The sequence below is a fragment of the Gastrolobium bilobum genome, unplaced genomic scaffold (genome assembly GCF_033153095.1).
Source record: "Gastrolobium bilobum isolate Gb01-03AN ecotype WA unplaced genomic scaffold, APGP_CSIRO_Gbil_v1 utg1802, whole genome shotgun sequence".
NCBI classification, from domain to species: domain Eukaryota; kingdom Viridiplantae; phylum Streptophyta; class Magnoliopsida; order Fabales; family Fabaceae; genus Gastrolobium; species Gastrolobium bilobum.
This window is the reverse complement of record NW_026897076.1, coordinates 85933-108553: the sequence shown is the minus strand read 5'-3', so window position 1 is coordinate 108553 and position 22621 is coordinate 85933. Positions and strand designations below refer to the sequence as shown.

The window sequence follows — 22621 nt, the reverse complement described above, 5'->3', positions numbered from 1 at the left end:
ACGAGGATTTCATACCACCAACTGGATATGCAGCAGTCATACCAGATGTTTCAATGAGACGTCAAAGTGGAAGGCCAAGAAGTACACGTATACACAATGAAATAGATTTGTGGGAAGCGTTGACTACTCGCACAAGATGCAGTTATTCTAGGGTTGTTGGTCATAACAAGCGCCACTGTCCTTCGCGCTAGCAACCACAATAGTGAATGGTTAGTATTATGTGACGCTGGTCATAACGGTGTTTGTAATTTATTTCCATTTTAAAGTACTATTATATGTTAAACCGGTGATGTTGTTTCTGTAGTTAGTATTATAATAGAAGACATGGTGCATAAATATTAAATGATTATTCGTCATCCAACATAAACAAAACGCGTATGAAATAAGTATTGCATAAATATAAATCGCATACCCAGCCAGGCATAAATATAAACAAAGTCCATAGTCCTGCATAAATAAAAAAAAGTCCACAATCCTGCATAAATATAAGTAAAGTCCACAATCTTACATAAACATAAATAAAGTCCACAGTCCTGCATAATACATGAAATGTAGATAAGTCCTACACTACTGAACTGAAAGCAGCGCTGTCGACCATGATAACCCACGCAACGTGTCTGATCATGCTCAAATGGCGACAACATGCATGTAAATTTGACTTCTTTAGGTGGATTTCTCCTAATCCCGTCAACATCATCATCGCCATCAGCGGCCTCTCCCATGGCCTCTGCTAAATCCTGTGCCAAAAACTCCCCGAATGGGTCAAAATGTGGTGACTGCATGAAGCTCGTCGAGTATGTTGTCGGAGTGGCCATAACCGGGTCCGGATCCTAAGCCTGAGATAGAGTTGTGGAACTGTAACACTCTTAAAAGAGTCCAATCCTTTACTAGGCTGTGAACTAGACTCGCCTGCATACATGGGATACAGCTGAGAGGGAAATCCATGCTAACCCATAGGGGAACTACAAACCAGAAGGGATACTGTGAAGGAGGAAATCCCGGTTATCCACTAGAATACCCGCCTGCAGCATACTGTGGTAGCCACAATAGTGCTGAGATGGCCCTGATGGGTACCCCAGTGCATAGAACATGCCTGCATATCGAGATAAAATATCGGCACTATGACAGGCGTATCGGCCACAAGCAGAGTGGAGTGATGAAGGGGAAATCCCTCGATGTGCGCACGTCGGTCACGACGTTCCACGAGCGAAGGGTCCTGCGTATGACCACGACAGGTGGGGGCACCAACACTCCAGGATCCATCAATCTATCTATATCATCGCATGCGGCAAGACTCTAGAGTGCCTCGTGATAGACCTGAGTCATAGTGAACGTTTCCCGGGCCTCTGGTGAAGACATGTGGACGACTGTATCGACACGATCAGGCTGCACATTCTACATTGATAAAATGTAATTAGCTATGATATAAGATTTAAACAAAATATAATTATATAATCATACATACCACATGTTTATTTACCACAGTCCTGCTGGTCATCCACCGATGAGTAACCCTATAATACCACCGAATATACTCACTATTACCAAATAGATGGCCATCATCTCCCTCTGCCCTTGACAGAAGCTCCTGCAACACAAGAGAATCTTCGTCTTCCCATTGTGCAATATAGAAACCATGTCGATCCCTCCAATCGGACTCTATGGGATAGGCTGCTGAAAACCAAGCTGCCGAAGAACTCTATCCGGTTACTGGTACACAATAATATGATAGCATATAAGTGGACAGACAGAAAGCCATCTGCGAGCGATGGATTAAAAGTGAAACTGTCATACGGTTTCTAACGAATCTAGTGTCTACGCATAACATCCATATAATGGCAGTACCCTGCGAATGTGTGTAAACACCACCTGTAGCGTAGTATATGTGTTAAACTTGCAACAATAAATTTGGAGTATTAGCAATATATAACTCGATTCAATTTACAATAGTGCAACAAAATATTATTTTGCTATACCTGGCTCTGTAAATGGCATGCTCATCAGACATGATGGGGAGTTCAAGAGAGATAGACGGGAATCTGGTCCACGCCCATAATTGCAATAACAATGCATAACTACCCATATCAGAATGTCGTCCGTTAGTCACCTTGCACAATTCTTTGTACAAGAATGCAAGAACTGCAGAGCCCCAACTAAAGGTACCTGTGCACTAGAAATCATCCAGATATAATAAATATCTCACTGGCACAAAGCTGGAGGCGGTGTCCAAAAACAGCGTCCCGCCTAGTATGCGCAAGATCAATGCGCGAGTATATCTCATACGGCCAACTTCAGTGGCAGTGTGGGCACCATAATGCTCAAAACTCTCTCATAGAAAGTGGAGGCCCAACAAACCTCCAGACAAATCCCGACCAGCCTGTGGATCAACTCTTAAGAAGACATTAATCATCTGTTGAAATGGGTGCCGTCCGTGGCGCCCCGAGACAACCTCCCCATCCGTGGGTAAACCCAGTAGATGATGTACATCCTTTAGGGTGATGGTAACCTCACCCATGGTCATATGAAATGTCCGTGTCTCAGGGCGCCATCGCTCCACAAGCGCTGATACAAGCAAATGGTCTATTTGAAAAAAAAAAAAATTGATGTCATCAATGAATATATTATAATCACAGTACCATAATACAAGGTTATACAATAAAAGTATGCTAACCTCATGGCTGCGCAGGCGCGCAACGTGATAGAAACCAGCCTACATTAGCCACGACCGGATTTCCTCAGGTATATCCGTGTGACACATATGTCACATCATGTCACACATTAATTACACGATCCTGCACGTTTGAATCCTCACGAGTATTCCACACATGTGATGATATATGTTTCTCCAGTAAAGTCAGGAGAGAATGGTCTTCGGGTTCAGGGTCAATCACGCTATGTGGAGACCCAGCACGAGGTACATCGTCATGCTCCAGAGATCTATTTAGAAGAATAATTAAATGATATTAGCGATTATTTTAACATTAATTAATCCCCTATACAGTCGCAATAACATTTCTTAACAGTACCAATAATATTAAAATAAAAAATATAAAACGTAACTTGTATTATAAATTTAAATATATTACATAATTCATCCAAAATTAATTCTACCCTAAGCTGTCGAGTCCTAAAATAAAATAAAATATTACCTAACCTAAAATATATAATAACATTTGTTTCAATATATAATAATGTATCGCCTAACCCTAAACTAAAATAGCGATTATTTTATCCTAACATATTTTTAAAATTATTTAATATTATTTTGTCCCAATATTATTAATTGTATTTCAATGTTATTATCCTATCGTACATATTATTTTCGAGACCTAACAGACTACACAACATAATTTAATATTATTTTGTTTCAATATATAATAATTAATCCCTAACCTATATTTTTAATTATTATCCTAAATTTAACCTAGACATTTAATTAATATAATAATATCCCCACTTTGCCTATATCCTACTATTTACAAGAAAATTATCAAATAGCATCTAACCCAAGGTGTCAAGTCCTAAAGTAAATATTTATAAAATTACAAATATAAAGTACATTTGTGCTATCATATGCCTTAAATAAATTAAAAAAATTTCTAACCTAAGGTTTCAATTTTCAGCCCTAAATAATATCCAAAAACTAAGACTGGGTAAATAATAAATTAAAAACTTATTAATATATAAAAATTAAATAAACAATAACTAACCTTTTAGAGAGAGAAAAACAACGACCTTGAGAGAGAGGGAGTGAGAGAGTGAGGATAATTGAGAGAGTAGAGGGTGGGGGAAGGGGGAGGGAGGGGTTTAAATAGGCTGCCAAATGTACCAAGTTCGCTACACTATGCTACCCTATGTAGCGAACTTGTGCATGTGTGACACGTAGCCCAACGGCTCTTTTTTTGGGTGACTGTTGGACATACTTCGCTACATAGTCTAGCGAACTTCTGCTGGGATGAAACGTGTCCTGTCACAGTCTGAGCAAGGACTGACATTTGACCACGTAATTCGCTGGTACATGTAGCGAATTACGTGGCCAACAGAAATGTGCCACATCAGCCAACGTACTTCGTTGCATTGTGTAGCGAATTACAACGCGTGACATTCTGGAAATTTGTACTGTTCACGTGGCATTCTGGTTAATAGTTTCATGAACAGGGGCAATTTGATCACTGTTCCCAAATAAGTCTTCTAACCCTCTAATTAAATTTTTCGATTATATTAATATGTATGTATAATAGAGTAGTGATAATGATGTAGAAAAGCATAATGTTAATTAGTACATTTTGGAATATGACAATGGCAAATATCTATAGGTAGGGTAGTGGTGATTATTTTTTGGTAAAATAATGTTAATTATATTTTGAGTTTGTAATAATAATAAACAATATTTAGTAATTAGTACATAATGAATAATGATTAGTTAATAACTATGTTATTTATTCGAGGTTTGGTGTATAATTTTTTAGTTAGTAAAATTAATATTATTTGGTAGATTAATATATAGTGATTGATATGATTTGAATAATAATTCGTTGATTGATTATTACACATAATTTATTATATTGCATTGTAATAGTTATTTAAACAATTAAATTATTTTTTTACAGTTAAATACATTAATTTGCATTAAAATTAATTTGCGAATATCTTTATATAGTTATTAATGGAATATTAATCTAAACTAGGACATAATGACCTTTTCATCTTTGTCATCGGATTATTCATCTCAAATTTCTTCTGACTATGGTTTCCCTCGAGGTCGCATTCTTCCTAGTTCGAGGGAGTACGTAGCATTGAGGCGGCCTATCTAGAGGAAGCATGTGTCGCAAACTGCATGAAGCAATGGCTAGAAGAGGGTTCTAAGGATTTGTCAAGCATTAAGGTATTATGGTTGATAGTGGCTTATCATAGGGTAATGTGGAATACCTGTGCAAAATGGAGTAATAATACTACCTACATGTACACATGTTCTTATCAGTTAAAGACACAAGCTACATATAAAATTCTATAAACTTGTCATTTCATGAACTAACTTCCACTTCATGTTCATAAACTTGATGGAGACTTTAAACATGAGGTGGCATCTCTTGTGGAATTTGATTACCACCCGAATCATGATCTTCATTGTTGTTATCATTTTCTTCCATCATACAAGTAAGGTCGTCTTCATCTTCATCATTTGTGGTCAGTGTGTTAACTTCTAGGGCTGTAGATTATGATGCAATGTTCGATTAACTATTGAGAGCCAGTGACTAAATTGGTAATGTTAAATCCCTTACTTTGGCAACGTCCGCATACAACTCAACAAAATATCTCTGAGATTGATCGAAAACATATTGATTACCATATCCAGATGGATCTTCACCATCAAAAACCTATAGGCCAGTGTATTCACCAACTGTCAATTGAGATATAGATTGATTACCTTAGAGCCCCATTGTCTGATGAATTTTCTAATGTAGTTCCTCAATTGTTGTGCTACGTTTCATACACATTGGTATTTTCTCACCTTCGAATATCATCCCACCTTGACCTTCAAATTTTCTACCCTTATAATAGAAAACTACACAAGCACATTGCTAACTTGAACTGATTTTGATAGGAACACAATAAAAAAGTTATGACCTTTTAGAGAATTGGAAGATAGGAAGAGGAAAGAGAAGACGAGTTGAAAATGAAAATCAAATGAGGGGTGAGGGGTTTATATAGGGGAAGAGGAAGGAGGTAGTTGATGTTAGGGAGATATAATATAAAATCATTAAAAATCCATTACTTATTATCTTAAGTTGTTGGGTTAAATTGATTGCTTGTCCGTTGAAAACGACAATCTAGATTGTTCAACATGGTAGCATCTAAATAGTTACCTTGTAACTCCCTGTGTGCACCCGGTGTATAAACTCATTTATGGTATTAAGTAGCTAAATAATAGCTATTAGGCATTTGGTCAATCCTTAAGCATAACACTTCCATTAGGTAACTCAAAGGATTGATAATATTAGTAAAAATGCGAGTAAAATTTTCGTTTTACATGAACATGTTGATTTATCACTTAGTTGACCTTAAACCATGAGTTATGAATGTTAATTTAGGTAGGGAGGCCCAAGATACGACCACACCCTTATACCAAGTGATTCAAACAAGCTTAGAGGTGTAATTGAAGCGAGATAACTCCAGCAATAGTGCGTTAAAGTGCCCTATAGGCTATGGCGCGTTTTGCTTGAGCATTTTGCGCATTTTAACGCCCTTAAGCCCATTTTAGTGTGCTACCTCATCAAAAGAGGTCCTAATTTTTGAGTCATACACACTTCCATAGTTACCAACTGTAAGAACTCGCACCGCTAAATTAGAAAGTTTAATGATTTAATTACGAGTTTAGAAAATAATTCCATAATTAACATAGAATAATTATAGAGAAATTATAATATTAATATCAAGTCCTTTTTGGAAGAAAAGTGCGAATACTGTGTATTTCGCGGTATAAATGTGTACCAGCAAAGTCACCCGAAAAATAGAAATAAAAATATGAATATTCTTAGAAAATATACTAGGTTAGTATTGTAAAGTTTGAGAGAAAAATAATTAACAGTGGTATTAGAACTAATATCAGGTGTCTTAAGTGAGTAGTGTTTTAAATAGCTAAGACACATATAATATTCTCATTTCTTCATGAAACCTATGTAGACCACCTTCCAAAAACCTAGAGCTCTATTCTCTTTTTCTCTTTTCTCTTCAAGCAAGCTTGATGTTTTCCTCATGAAAATCATCGAAGAACTCACCTTTCTTCATCCTCTCATTAATTAACCCTTGTAATCACTTGAAAGTCAACATATTGAGGGAGAAAAACTAAATCTTTGAAGGTCCAAGGTGCTGCTTTGATTGGTTGTAGATGCTGTCCATTTGGGTTGGGAGATTGAACCACCATTTCACCTTATTTGGAGACGTTGGGGGAGAAAGGATCATCATTTGGCTTTGGTATTTTCGTGTTACCTTCTGGACATAGCTTTTGGGTGGAGTGGAGACCTCAAAGATCATCCATTTCCTCTATTTTGAGCTTTGGGTATGAACCTCCACCTCTTTCCATTGAATTTCTATGAGAAAGATTGAGTCTTGAGCATGTAAACAGAGATAACTATGTAACCTAGGTGCAAACTAGTATGAATTTGCTTAAAAATGAGTGTTTGTACCTTTATTATTAGAGCTGTCAAAACGGGCCATTTAGCCCTAGCCCATGTGGGTTAGGGTAAAAAAGCCCATAATAATATAGGCCCATATGGGCCAAAAACCCTATGGGTTAGGGCTAGCCCATGGGCCTTCCAAAAATTTAAAATGTATTTTTTTGTTTAAAAAAAATCCATATTTAATATATTCTTTGTTATAATACATTCCAAGGTTTCCACAAAGTTAAACATAAATATCACTGATTTACATACCCAAATATATTACAAACTCATATGTCCTAGTAGTGTTCCAGATTGTATTTACAGAGGTTGGACAAGAAACAATGATCAGCTTACAGGATGTATTTACAACCATAATGAGCAACATTTTCTCATAATGAGCAACATTGTAACAAAGAAATTAAATGACTAAATCTTCGGAATACCAATCATTAAGTGAAAAAAGTTAGCATACTTTCCTACAAACTGAATCTAGGTGACAATATTCTAATCACATGCATTTCCAGCATTGCTGTCAATGTAAATATTCAAGAATGGAGGCATTGCTATCAATGTAAATTCCTAACATTGCTGTCAAAAATTTCAAGAAATTCAGCTGTCAGATACTCAAGAATGGAGGCCAAGTATACAGCAGCAGCAATGGTCTAAACTTCGCAGGATCAATCCTGCACAAAATCAATGTAAATACTAAATATCATCACAATTAAATCAATTAAGCTTAACCTACATAGAATCAATGGATCTAAACTATAAATTTCAACTAGCTACCATTAGAAATACCTCTCTAAAAATAAGAATTTGTTGAACATGAATGGAATGAAATAGCAAATGTCGCATGTATTGCAGCCCCAATGGGAAGCACATCTTCGTCATTGAAAAAGTAAGGAGTATGAGCAGGATATATGGATCCACTCTTCTCATTTCTTATACCTAAAAGAAGGAATGATCCATTTAAGGGTTAAAAATAATACTTCAAAGCCATAGCACGATAGTTTGGAGCAATTCAAGTAGAACAATGAAGCCCATTGATAACAAGCAAGAGACAGTAACGTTGAGAGGCGTGAGCCACGACTATACCTTAGAACAATAAATCTAGTTTCTTATACCAAATGTATTTAAGGGTCTTTTTTTTTTTAAAATTCACACTGCCATTTCAACTCCCTTTTTTCCTTTTTGTTTTTCAATCCATTTAAGGGTCTTCTCTGAAGCACATTCATCCCCCATCTAATTTTATACCTAACTATACCTTAGTGGCATCCACTAACAACCAGTTATATTATTACTACCATCCCTATCGTTTATATAAGAACCTCTTTACTAGGACCAATGATGTGCCTCTGGCATGTGGTGTTTTTCAAGCCAAAAATAATAAGAAATTAGTCATAAAAGAGCATTTCTTGTATATTAATTACTTTTATTAGTTAGTTTTCCTATTTCAGTTTATTTTTCATCTTTTATATCATTTTTGCAGGTTAAAGCAAGAAGAAATAGAAAAATTGAAAAAGGAAAGTGGCGCTACCCGCGCCACTTTGGCGCTGTTGCAGCGCCGGAAAAATACAGAGACCAGGGATTTGGCGCGAGACCCGCGCCAGAATGGCGCTACCCATGCGAGAAATCGACCCGGTGCAAAAAAGTGGCGCTAGACCCGCGCCAGAATGGCGCTACCCGCGCGGACTTCAGCGTGGAGGCAATTTCGAACTTAAAAGGACGCTGCGAGGGTTCTTTAGGAGAAACTTTTGACGACGGAGCAGAACAAGGATTCATGAAGGAGGAGAAGAGCAGAGGATTGTTCTTAGTTTCTCATTGTAATTACATTCTTTCATCTTTATCTTTTATAATTTTATGTCAGCCATGTCTATGGCTGGCTAATTTCTTTTATGTAGTTATGGTTACAAACCCTATGTGAACCCTTGTTACGCGGATTGATTTATAATTGCTCGTTTATGTAATTATCTTTATCTCTACCCTGTTCGCATTTTATATTTTCTTTATTAGAATTGATCGCTCTAATAGTTGATAATAGTCTGAGGGTTAGAATCCTAGATAGGAATATTGGGATTTTCATCCTGAAAGGGGGTAGGATAACGATTCGTATGCATGCTAGGAATAGATGTGTATTGAATTGCGGATGCCTAAATTATTGAGTTTATCGCTTAATTTTCATGAAAGGATGCTAAGGGATTAGAATTCCAGTTGAGATTAAAGGGTTAAATTGCCAAGGGATTGAGATTTAACTAATTATTTTAGATAATAATTTATCCGAGTAATTTTATAAATGAATATTGTAAATCAATCCAAAGTAAGAAGTGGGGATCATAAGGTGAGTGCGCTCTAGCTACAATGATTTTCTCATATTTGCACAAACACATTCTTATTTTTATTGTCTATTTCTCATAAGCAAAAATTACAAAAACAAGTCTTTATTTTCAATTCTCACTTTCACACAAATCGACATTATTTGTCACAAACAAACCCTTTTGAACTTTTCCATTCTTGAAAGGAATATTAATTGATATACGATCACAATCCCTGTGCAGACGAACTTTACTTAACATTATATTACTTGTGCGATCGGTATACTTGCCGGTGAGCATCAAGTTTTTAGCGCCGTTGCCGGGGATTGGAGTATCTTTTATCAATTAATTTTTATTTTTAGGATTGGATTTTTATTTTATTTTTATTTTATATTTATTTTATTTTTATTTTTGATTTCTCTTTGATTCTTGAACAGTGCTACTAATCCCTTTTCTGAGTTGTATGCGAGGTAAAGAGCTAGAATTTCCACTTGACTTGAAGATTACAAAAACAGAAAAGAGAAACAGGAAACTTGCTCGGAAGAAGCTTGCATTCAACGAGTTGGAAATTCTGTCTGAAAAAGCACACAAGATGGCAGGGAATAATGAAGCGGACAATCCACTCATGGACACCATTCTGACGCCACTATTTAACAGGCCCAATTCAAGTATTGTCCATCCTGAAGTTGGAAACAATAATTGGGAGCTCAAGTCTGATAATATTCGACTGGTGGAGAGAGCTCAGTTTGGTGGAGAGGATGATGAAGACCCTCATAGGTTCATAAACAGATTCCTGATGATCTGTGACTCGACTAAACATCCTCAAGTGTCCAATGATGCAGTCCGGCTGAGACTGTTTCCTTTTGCTCTTAAAGGAAAAGCTTTGAATTGGTTCGAGAGGCAACCTGCGAGAAGTATTCCCTCATGGGACAATTTATCAAACAAGTTCTTTGCGGAGTTCTTCTCGATGGAAAGATACAATCAAATGGTGAATGATATCACCAATTTCGCTCAAGCTGAGGGTGAAACTATGTGTGCAGCCTGGAACCGATTCAAAGATCTAATGAGGAGATGTCCTCATTACCCCATGACTAATGGTGATCAGGTCTGAATCTTCTTCAACGGTTGCAAACCTGAAATTCGGATGGTTCTGAATGGTGCAGCAAGTGGTAGCATTAAATCAATGAGAGCAAATGAGACTCTTGAGTTGATTGAAAGAATGGCTGCCAATGAAAATGAAGGGTTGTCATCTAAGCCTAAGAGAGGCATTCTTCACCTAGACAACAATGATGCAGCATTGCCTGAAAATAAATTGTTATCACAACAAATGGCGAATTTGACATCAAGGCTTGATAAAATGCAGCTCTCTAGCGTCCAAGCTAAAGTTGCTTCAGTTATTTGTGAATATTGCAAGGAAGGTCATGAATCTAATGAATGTCCTACCTTGCTATCTGACAATCCTCCTCAACAGGTGCATGTAAATGGTGTGTGGTATGATCAGAGGCCCCCACCACAAAATGTTCCAAGAAATCAGAATTTTCCTTCTGGAAACAATAACTTCCAGAGGAGGGTGCAGGGTACTGGTCTTGACTTCAAGTCCAATAATTATCTGCAACCACCACCAGTTCAACCGAAGGAACCTTCTGATTTAGAGAAGCTAGTGGGACAAATGGCCCAACATTCTAATGCTTTCATGGAAGAGACTCAGGAAAATACCAGAAATACACAGGCTTCTATCAGAAATTTGGAGAATCAAATTGGCCAGCTGGCTAAACAAATGGCTGACAGAACTCAGGGTACCTTCCCTAGCAATACAGTTACTAATCCCAAGGAGGATTGTATGGCTATCACAACTAGAAATGGTAAAGTGGTAGCAGCTCCAGAAAAGCCAAACACAAATGTGGAAGCTGATGAGAAGCTTAAGGCGGTTAAGGAGCCAGAAAAAGAGGTTCTGATTCCTTCTGATGTTGAGAAACCTGTTCAGAAAGGTAAAGAAGAGGAGCTACCAATTATTGCTGAAAAGAAGAAATTTGAGCTGAATCCGGAATATGTGAGAGCCATGGCACCTTATCTAGAACGATTCAAGAAGGATGCTCAGAAGCAACACTATGCTAGGTTCCTAGATATTTTCAAAAAGCTTCACATTAATATTCCATTTGCTGAAGCCTTAGCTAGCATGCTAAATTATGCCAAGTTCATAAAGGATCTGTTGTCTAGGAAACATAAGCTGCAAGAATGCCAAACTGTTGCACTTACTGAAAAGTGCAGTGCTATTATACAGAAAAAGTTTCCTCGTAAGCGTCGTGATCCAGGGAGTTTTTACATTCCTATTGTCATTGGTAACAAAAATGTTGGCAAAACTTTGTGTGATCTTAGGGCAAGTATAAATTTGATGCCCTTGTCTGTGTATAAATCTTTGGGAACCTCTGAGCTCAAGCCTACTAAGATTTTCTTGCAACTTGCTGATAGATCTTTGAGGAAACCGAGTGGTATTATTGAAGATGTTCTTGTTAAAGTGGACAAGTTCATCTTCCCAGCAGATTTTGTAGTGTTGGATATGGAAGAGGGTACTGAAATGCCTCTGTTGTTGGTGTTGCGGATCTAGCAAGTGCACTAGTCGTACAAGTAATAAAATGATGAGCAAAGATCGTTCCCACGAGGATTTGTGTCAAGCACTGACTAACCATATGTACTTGAGTTGAATCAAACAAAAGTTCATAGATTGCATAGATTTCTTGTCACCAGAAACTACACTGAATTGAATTAAAACTTGATAAATAAATAAAATGTAAATTATAATGTAAATAAGTAGTTAGATGTCATTTTCCCTCAAACATGAATTTATAGATGAACCAATTTCCATTATGAATTATCTACTATGTGATGTCGATCAACCTTTTTCTTATCATCTCAAGATGTAATCCCTTACTACCCTGATAGACACATTAATCAGAAACCCCAATCCCTTGGTGATTCCTTTCTTAATACATGCATTAATTACTAAGGTCTTAAGATCACATCAGAATCCTAGCATCAATCCCTTGACTACTAGAACACTGATGATGAAGTTGTCAAAAATAGAGAAACAATGTAAACATGTTTGTTCTACACTATTCCTCAACATGAAGAATTAATCAAGACAACTTCATACAATCACATAATAGATAAACAAAACATCTAATTAACCATTCATAAATTCAAACTTGAGTTCCATTGAATCAGACTACAAAGGACTCTACTCAGACATAATACAAATAATAATAAGAGAAGAAGAAGAAAGGTCAAACTCCATTGCCATGATAGTTGAGTCTTCAATCTTCAAGTACAATTACATGAAAGTATACTAACTATTACAATACTAAGTCCTAAGAATTTGGAAAGTCAGAGAAAATGAGGAGTCAGATCAGATCTATGAAAGATCTGACCTGATCTCCCTTCTCCTAGTGTGATGGGAAAAGTCAGAATATCAGAGAATGGATTGGATTGTATGTCAGAGTATGAAGGCCCCTTGTCCTTTTATAGTTTACAAATTATAACTGAAAACTGACTTGGGCGCTAAAACGTTCACTTATGGGCGTTTTAGCGTCCAACTTTGACGGATGCCCAACTGCTTTCAACTGTCTTGGGCGCTAAAATGTTCGATTTGGGCGTTTTAGCGCTCACGACCAGAACCTTTTTGCAGATCAGAGCGCTAAAACGCTTGACTTGGCCGTTTTAGCGCTCAGCACCATCACTTTTTGGCTTCATTTTGCAGCAGGGCGCTAAAACTCTTGACTTTGGGCGTTTTAGCGCCCAACACTTAGAATTTTCCCATTCTTCAGAATCTTCTTCCTTCTCTCTTTTGCTTCTTTAGCTTCATTTCCCTACAAAAACAATGTAAATTTTCAACATAAGCTTCAGAACTTGTATTTGAGAGATTTCCAGGACATTAACCTCTTTTCCATCCATTTAATCACACAATTTGATATTAATTCATGCTTAAAAACCTGATGAACCAAGGGTTTATCACAATTCCTAGATTTGAACATTGCTGTCCTCAGCAATGAATTAAAAACAGAGAAGAAATTGAGATTCTTTACAAATGAAATTCATGAGGATGGACTTCAATTAACAAAAGATCAACATTTTATGATACAAGCTTATAACCATGCAATCTCTTATTTCCTATGATTTGCCCAACATCATTTGTGACTTTTCATCAGATCAGTAGAGATGATATACAGAGACTTCCAAAACCACAACACCCCCTCACTAGGAACTTCTCAAAAATTATGAGAATTTTAACACTCTTGCACACTAGTGTTTATGGATGTACTTATCACTCACTCTTCACTGCACTCAAACTACCATAGGCTTGCCCATCTTCTCACTATTCATAGTAACAATGATCCATAAGGTAGATCAAAAAGGTTTTGGTATGATTAGCAATGAGGCTTGGTGTGTGGCTTGACTAGAGGTAAGGATTTCTGTGAAAGGCGAAGTTCAGATCAAATGAATCAGATTCAGATAAGAGGGAATTCACAGTAATTAATCAATTTCTTCCTAATTCCCTCAACTTTCTTCCTTTTCATTCCTTGTTCTTTTCTTTGAACCTTTCTTCCTCCTTTTCTTCCTGACACTTTGTGTCTTTAACAAAAATTTTCTTTTTCTTTTTCTTTCAGACACTTTGTGTCTTTAATACTTCCCTCTGTCTCTTCCAAACACTTTGTGTTTCATAACCTTTTCTTTATTTTCCTTCTTTCTTTCTTATGTTTCCAACACCTTGCATTCACTTATTGCAAAATCGCTTTCCTCCCCACAGAACACTCCATCCCTTATCACTTATCTGAAACTTTTAATATGAAGGATTGGAATAGATGTGGTTCTTGGCTCAAGTGTTTCATGCAATTGGAACTTAAAGGTTGGCCATTTGACTTTCTGGTTCAAGAAGGAAATGCCTCTACCCTACACATCATCAACCATTTCAAGCAAGAAACAGGGCAAGTTCTAGAGCTATTCATGCAGTGAAGTTCTCTCTGAACAAAATTTTCTCTATAGGCTCAATTTCCTCACAGTTCAGAGTGCATGCTTGACTTTCTCTATATGCATCAAAACTAATCTTTCTACTCTTACACATTGAATGAGTCATGCAATCATTTCATTTAAGCTCAACATGCAAGGTATAAGATTGTATCCTTAATTTGATCAATGATATAAAGCTTTGATCAGTCAAATCCTCATAGAATTCCATATCACAACTGAAATCCAAATTCAATATTACAGCTAAAATCTAAATCACACAGAAAACTTAAAAACAAAAAGAAAAAGATTGAGATATTTCCCTGTTTTGGCTCATCAATTTGTGGGACATCTCCATGATGTTTGCATGCCATTCATTCACACCCAATTCCCAGATTTAAACGTTGTTGTCCCCAGCAACTAATTCAAATCTGAAACAGCAATTGATCACTGAAACACATTCATTTATAAACCAATAGCATCAGTACTATCATAATGTGCATCATGCAAAAACAGTGAATATCCCAATGTACTTAACTGAATTACAAAACTAAACTAACAGCAAAATAAAACTAAGAGAAAACTACCCAGAAACATGTAAATCATATGAGTGGACCAGCGCTAAAACGTTGAAATCAAGCGTTTTAGCGCTGGTCTCCAGAGACATGTGCACATTGATGTGCGTCGCATCGCGCTAAAACGGTCACGTCTGAACGTTTTAGCGCTCTGGACCAGAAAGAACAAAAATTCACACATAAATTTAAATTGCTGAAAAATAAAAGATTCAATCTCAAATATCAATGGTGTCTGTCAATGTTGAAGAACAAATCCCCGACAACGGCGCCAAAGACTTGTTGCGGATCTAGCAAGTGCACTAGTCGTACAAGTAATAAAATGATGAGTAAAGATCGTTCCCACGAGGATTTGTGTCAAGCACTGACTAACCATATGTACTTGAGTTGAATCAAACAAAAGTTCATAGATTGCATAGATTTCTTGTCACCAGAAACTACACTGAATTGAATTAAAACTTGATAAATAAAAAAAATGTAAATTATAATGTAAACAAGTAGTCAGATGTCATTTTCCCTCAAACATGAATTTATAGATGAACCAATTTCCATTATGAATTATCTACTATGTAATGTCGATCAACCTTTTTCTTATCATCTCAAGATGTAATCCCTTACTACCCTGATAGACACATTAATCAGAAACCCCAATCCCTTGGTGATTCCTTTCTTAATATATGCATTAATTACTAAGGTCTTAAGATCACATCAGAATCCTAGCATCAATCCCTTGACTACTAGAACACTGATGATGAAGTTGTCAAAAATAGAGAAACAATGTAAACATGTCTGTTCTACACTATTCCTCAACATGAAGAATTAATCAAGACAACTTCATACAATCACATAATAGATAAACAAAACATCTAATTAACCATTCATAAATTCAAACTTGAGTTCCATTGAATCAGACTACAAAGGACTCTACTCAGACATAATACAAATAATAATAAGAGAAGAAGAAGAAAGATCAAACTCCATTGTCATGATAGTTGAGTTTTCAATCTTCAAGTACAATTACATGAAAGTATACTAACTATTACAATACTAAGTCCTAAGAATTTGGAAAGTCAGAGAAAATGAGGAGTCAGATCAGATCTATGAAAGATCTGACCTGATCTCCCTTCTCCTAGTGTGATGGGAAAAGTCAGAATATCAGAGAATGGATTGGATTGTATGTCAGAGTATGAAGGCCCCTTGCCCTTTTATAGTTTACAAATTACAACTTAAAACTTACTTGGGCGCTAAAACGTTCACTTATGGGCGTTTTAGCGTCCAACTTTGACGGATGCCCAACTGCTTTCAACTGTCTTGGGCGCTAAAATGTTCGATTTGGGTGTTTTAGCGCTCATGACCAGAACATTTTTGCACATCAGAGCGCTAAAACGCTTGACTTGGCCGTTTTAGCGCTCAGCACCATCACTTTTTGGCTTCATTTTGCAGCAGGGCGCTAAAACTCTTGACTTTGGGCGTTTTAACGCCCAACACTTAGAATTTTCCCATTCTTCATAATCTTCTTCCTTCTCTCTTTTGCTTCTTGAGCTTCATTTCCCTACAAAAACAATGTAAATTTTCAACATAAGCTTCAGAACTTGTATTTGAGAGATTTCCAGGACATTAACCTCTTTTCCATCCATTTAATCACACAATTTGATATTAATTCATGCTTAAAAACCTGATGAACCAAGGGTTGATCAGTTGGGTAGACCTTTCTTGGCTACTGCTCGGGCTATGATTGATGTTGAAGAAGGGAAACTCGAGTTAAGGATGAATGATGAGACTATCACCATCAATGTCTTTGATTCTATGAGACAAGCTTCTGATGAAGGTGATTGTTTCAGACTTGATGCTTTAGAAGAAGTGGTGGAAAAAGAGAAATCTTCTATTCAAGAGCTTGAGGAAGAACTAGAGGCGCGAGATATTGTTCCTTTTGAGGAAGAAGAAAGTGTTGTGTTTGAAGTTCTTGAGAAGAAGGATTCTGACAAAGAAGATGGTGCCCCAAAAGTGGAGTTGAAGGAGCTTCCTGAAACTCTTAAATACATCTTCTTGAGTGATGAGGAAACTTACCATGTTATCATTAAGGAGGGGTTGTCTTCTGAGCAGGAAAGGAAGTTGACAGAAGTGCTGAAAGAACATAAGACTGCCATAGCGTGGTCTATTTCTGATTTGAAAGATAAAGATCCCTCTTCCCGTACTCACAAAATTCTTAATAAGGATGATGTCAAACATATGAGGAAGCCTCGAGGGAGGAATCATCCTACAATGAAGAAGGTAATGAGAAAGGAAGTGGTAAAACTCTTTAATACTGGTTGGAAGATGTGTGCAGATCACCGACAAATGAAGGCCTAAAAAAGAAGAGTCTTTGACAAGAGACACCGAGACTTTATTTCTCAGAAAAATCAATGCTTTAAAGAGTTCTTAACATGGCTTCATAGTTTGGACCAAATCTGGGAATGATGGTCTCATACACCAAGGCATCTAGTACCACCAGATTTTCCATTTGCTGAGTCATCCTATGCTGCTGAGGGGGATGACATGGATGATTGATATCTCCTTGCTTACGGAGATTTTGTATATTAGTTTATTTTTTTGTTTCGTATTTTTAGTTACTTTGTGTTGGTATATTTCTCTCTGATGTTTTAATGTGCGCATTATAGTTCATCCTATATGCCATTGTTTGTTTCATTGTGCAAGTTTTTCTTCCTTCTTGTGGTTTAATTATTGCTGAGGACAACAATTCTCTAAATCTGGGAATGGTAGGCTTGCATCTTAGAACTGCAATTCTTCTATCAGGGGAGATATTCTAACTCTTTTAATTTTTTTAGTTATTTTTGTAGTTATTTTGTGTGCTATATAAAAAAAATAGTGATATATTTTTCAAGAAATTCTCAGGTTTAAATGTGCTTATTTAGTTAATGTGCTTGACTAAATTTTTGGAAGTATGTTGTATGACATTCTGGCATGACTTTGCATAGATATGAGTAGATTTCATGATTGCTCGTTTGTCTGAATTTTGTGCTAGAATGATTAATGATGCTTGATGTTTCTTTTGGAAGTTTAGTTTGACATCATAGCTGGTGAGGTTTTGTGCTTAAACACTTATTTTATTTTGAGAGACCTCACTGTGATAGCATTCTATAACTTGCTCTGTTTTTCTGAGATGCATGCATTGATTGAAATGATTAAGGCAATTTTATTCTGTTAGCCATGGCCAGATAGCCCACCTGTTTGTTTTCTCCATTGTTAATCCCTTTGAGCCTGAGCCTTTTTGTTCATAATTCCTGTTGATTGCTTAGCCATATTCCTATTGTCTTACCTTTGTTGAGATTGAAATACTTGAAAAGAAAAGAAAAATTGATTGGGGTAAGTTTTATTGAAGTTAAGTAATATGTCAAAAAGAAAATAAGAAATATAAAATATTTCTTTGAATTTTTTTGAAAAGGTCTATAGCAATGTAAAAAAAAAAAAGAAAAGAAAAGAAGGTGGAAAATAAAAGGGATGAACCCCTGATCTTAAAGAATATTGGAGCTCAAATTTGTTTGAGATTTGATTGTTTTCAAGAATGTATCAGTATTCCAATCTCAACTCACAATTTTAGCTACTTTCCTTAAATTCCTACCCTTAAGCCCAACCAAATTATATCCATGAGAAGTCCTTTTGATCAATTGTGCATGTGTTAATGTTCCTCATCTTTAGGAACTTGAGAATATGATCAAGCTTATGGTAGTGTTATTGCTGTGATGGATTGAGTGATTGTTACTCCCCCAAACACTTGAGTGCTGAGCGTTATATGTTTATCTTGGTGAGGGGTGTTCAAGCTAGATTATGATATATTCATGAGAATAGAAGGCATTGTTAGGAGTTCTTTGTATTGATTCAGTCATGCTTAGCATAGTGATCTATTGATTGTCTGTGTGATGTTATGCTGGAATGATTGTTTATTTCCTGAATTGAGTCTTGTACATTGCTGGGGGCAACAACGTCTAAATCTGGGAATGATTTGATGTGCCTCTGGCATGTGGTGTTTTCCAAGCCAAAAATAATAAGAAATCAGTCATAAAAGAGCATTTCTTGTATATTAATTACTTTGATTAGTTAGTTTTCCTATTTCTGTTTATTTTTCATCTTTTATATCATTTTTGCAGGTTAAAGCAAGAAGAAATAGAAAAATTGAGAAAAATTGAAAAAGGAAAGTGGCGCTACCCGCGCCACTTTGGCGCTATTGCAGCGCCGGAAAAATACAGAGACCAGGGATTTGGCGCGAGACCCGCGCCAGAATGGCGCTACCCGTGCGAGAAATCGACCCGGTGCAAAAAAGTGGCGCTAGACCCGCGCCAGAATGATGCTACCCGCGCGGACTTCAGCGTGGAGGCAATTTCGAACTTAGAAGGACGCTGCGAGGGTTCTTTAGGAGAAACTTTTGACGACGGAGCAGAACAAGGATTCGTGAAGGAGGAGAAGAGCAGAGGATTGTTCTTAGTTTCTCATTGTAATTACATTCTTTCATCTTTATCTTTTATAATTTTATGTCAGCCATGTCTATGGCTGGCTAATTTCTTTTATTGTAGTTAGGGTCACAAACCCTATGTGAACCCTTGTTACGCGGATTGATTTATAATTGCTCGTTTATGTAATTATCTTTATCTCTACCTTGTTCGTATTTTATATTTTCTTTATTAGAATTGATCACTCTAATAGTTGATAATAGTCTGAGGGTTAGAACCCTAGATAGGAATATTGGGGTTTTCATCCTGAAAGGGGGTAGGATAATGGTTCGTATGCATGCTAGGAATAGATGTGTATTGAATTGCGGATGCCTAAATTATTGAGTTCATCGCTTAATTTTCATGAGGTGTTGCTAAGGGATTAGAATTCCAATTGAGATTAAAGGGTTAAATTGCCAAGGGATTGAGATTTAACTAATTATTTTAGATAATAATTTATCCGAGTAATTTTATAAATGAATATTGTAAATCAATCCAAAGTAAGAAGTGGGGATCATAAGGTGAGTGCGCTCTAGCTACAATGCTTTTCTCATATTTTTACAATCCAATTCTTATTTTTATTGTCTATTTCTCATAAGTAAAAATTACAAAAACAAGTCTTTATTTTCAATTCTCACTTTCACACAAATCGACATTATTTGTCACAAACAAACCCTTTTGAACTTTTCCATTCTTGAAAGGAATATTAATTGATATACGATCACAATCCCTGTGGAGACGAACTTTATTTATCATTATATTACTTGTGCGATCGGTATACTTGCTGGTGAGCATCAACCAACTACCCTACACCAAAAAAATATGTAATGGTGTGAATGCACGCCCAAATAGAAGAATCATCATAATGGTGTGAACGCGCATAACACAAGCAATGATCCCTCAAATAGTTTTAATAATAATGCATTAAGAAGCAAAGTACCGACCAAACAGATGAAGTTTTGTCCATAATCCACTATAAATAAAAACCCATTTGTTGACAATGACTCCCTCCACTGTTGTATTAGGGAATATTTTCAAAGACATAAACAACTAATTTACTAAGGACAGTTCATAATAAGACATGAAGTAAATCAGATTAATCTGCACAAGAAAGGTGAAGATCAAGCTTCAAAGTCTTAATACCAAATTGAATACGTTTGCTGTTATACAGAGGCTGAGGCTCAAAAATAAAAATAGATAAAAACAGGGTTCTATGTCATTGTCCAAGCTTAGCTGTTCCCGAGTCCTGTCACATACTAAGCATCCAACATTGCTGTTTATGAAGCAAGGTAAACAGAGAAATGGAAATCCAATGAAACAATTGGTCGATTTTCAAAGCGTGAAGCTAGATGCAGGGGAGAGGGCTCAAGTGTCAAGACAAACTCACTTAAAACTTTATTGCATTTTCATCAATTATTTATCATTGCATCCAATAAATTCCAAAGGAGTCATACCATTAAACCTCTCCAACAACCCCAACCCCCATGCCACATAAACATAGGCATAAATTTTCAATCCATATGTAAACTCCAAGGAAAGATAAAATGCTTACCACCAATGAGTTTCTAGAGTCCAAGGAAAAGGTATTCAAGCCTCTAAGCAAGCCAAGCCATCTCCACCTCAAAACCAACCCACAAAGAAGAGGGTTGATCTCTTCACTCAATCACTCCCAAGGAAAACAAGTTTGGTGTTCAAGGTTTTTCCTAAAAGTGTCTCTAACTCAAAGTGTGAAATTCAAGCTTTCTTTCCCTTTTCTTCCATGGAGGTCGTGGGTAGGAGAATGAGGGAGGAGTAAGATGAGTGCCAAACCCACATGTGCAATTACTAAACTAAACCTCACTTAAACTAACCACTCAACACACTAATCTCCACTTAATGCATAAATCATCCATTTAATCAAAATTTCAACATTCACCAAAGTCCATTAAATATACTTTAACAGATGAATATCAATTTTTCTTGTAATTTGATAAAATTATGATTTATTCCTATTTATATATTTTTGACACGTTTCCCCAAAATCACTGAATTTCTCTAATTAATTCCAATAATCATTTTATTAGTTCTAAATGACTCAATTAACATGTATTCAATCATATGACAGTAATCTCATTTATGAGTTTACCGGTAAAATTGTTCCGTAATATTTTACTAGATAAATTTCACTATTTATCATTTTTTTTAAAAGTGTCTTTTCGCTTGAAATTTTATTTTGAATCCAATTTCATCATTAGTTTCATCAAATAAAGTCTAATTTTACCATTTCACAGGTTAAGGTTGTTTACTTGTCAATTTACCATTTTGCCTCTGGTGGTTATTTTGACCTAAAACTCAGATTTTTCTCTAATTAAATCCTCTAACCCATAATGGGTTGTTATAAGGATCATGTAGCAATCCTTCTCCTTTTGTGTCTCATGAAGACCAGATGGGGAGACATCTCACATCACTTCTTTGTGCCCTGTGAAAAGATTGAATTACCCCCAACGATTGTTTGTACTTTTTATTTTCATGACTAGTACATACATATACATTTCATTGTCATATCTTTCTTCCTGTTTCTTCATTTTCTTCCAAATATTTAGAGAGTGCCCATAAGATTTTCCCTTGGATTTCAAAGTGTTTTTTGTCGGGTATCCAAAGATTGTGACCTTCCTTCGACATTTCTGAGAAGTTATATTCTCTTGCTTGCCTTCTTCATTTTCCTTAAAAGAAACTCCACTCTCCTTTATACAAAGTTACCCACCTATATAAGAAATTTCATGAAATAGATTATATGACGTTAGAACACTAAAAGATTTAGACTTACTTGTTGAAGGCATGATTCTTGATTTCTTGATGACTTCTTGTTTCCTCTGATACTCCTACAATAGAAAGACCAGGATCTTCCTCTGCAATTCACACCACTCCTTGATCATAACCTTCGATGGGGCGAGTGTTGGAGTGACGGTTTTCCAACACACTGAGAATGCAGAGGGGACTTAGCCAACTTATTAACCTTAGTCCCCTTTCCATCATGGGCGTATGGGTTAGGCCTACACTGTTACCCACACTAATCAGTTTACAGATATCCAAGCCCAAATCAAAATGATTAC

The 22621-nt window shown here is 36.3% G+C and overlaps 1 protein-coding gene and 1 non-coding gene across 2 annotated transcripts; one reads left to right on the top strand and one right to left on the bottom strand.

Moving 5' to 3' along the window:
* Positions 1 to 10458: 10458 nt before the first annotated feature.
* Positions 10459 to 10564, bottom strand: LOC133303881 (small nucleolar RNA R71). The gene has a single exon (XR_009750527.1). It is a non-coding gene; the product is annotated as a small nucleolar RNA R71 (small nucleolar RNA).
* A 130-nt stretch (positions 10565 to 10694) lies between these two features.
* Positions 10695 to 12080, top strand: LOC133303874 (uncharacterized). The gene is made up of 3 exons (XM_061503844.1): positions 10695 to 11463; positions 11551 to 11964; positions 12016 to 12080. The coding sequence occupies exons 1-3, from the start codon at positions 10695 to 10697 to the stop codon at positions 12078 to 12080; spliced, it is 1248 nt and encodes a 415-aa protein (XP_061359828.1).
* Positions 12081 to 22621: the final 10541 nt, after the last annotated feature.

Bases quoted from the DNA above. Each gene is read 5' to 3' on its own strand.
- LOC133303874 (XM_061503844.1), top strand. From the start codon at position 10,695: ATGGCTGCCAATGAAAATGAAGGGTTGTCATCTAAGCCTAAGAGAGGC. The intron at 11,464-11,550 runs GTAAAGAAGAGG...CACCTTATCTAG, and splicing joins TGAGAAACCTGTTCAGAAAG to AACGATTCAAGAAGGATGCT. The intron at 11,965-12,015 runs GTATTATTGAAG...TCTTCCCAGCAG, and splicing joins ATCTTTGAGGAAACCGAGTG to ATTTTGTAGTGTTGGATATG.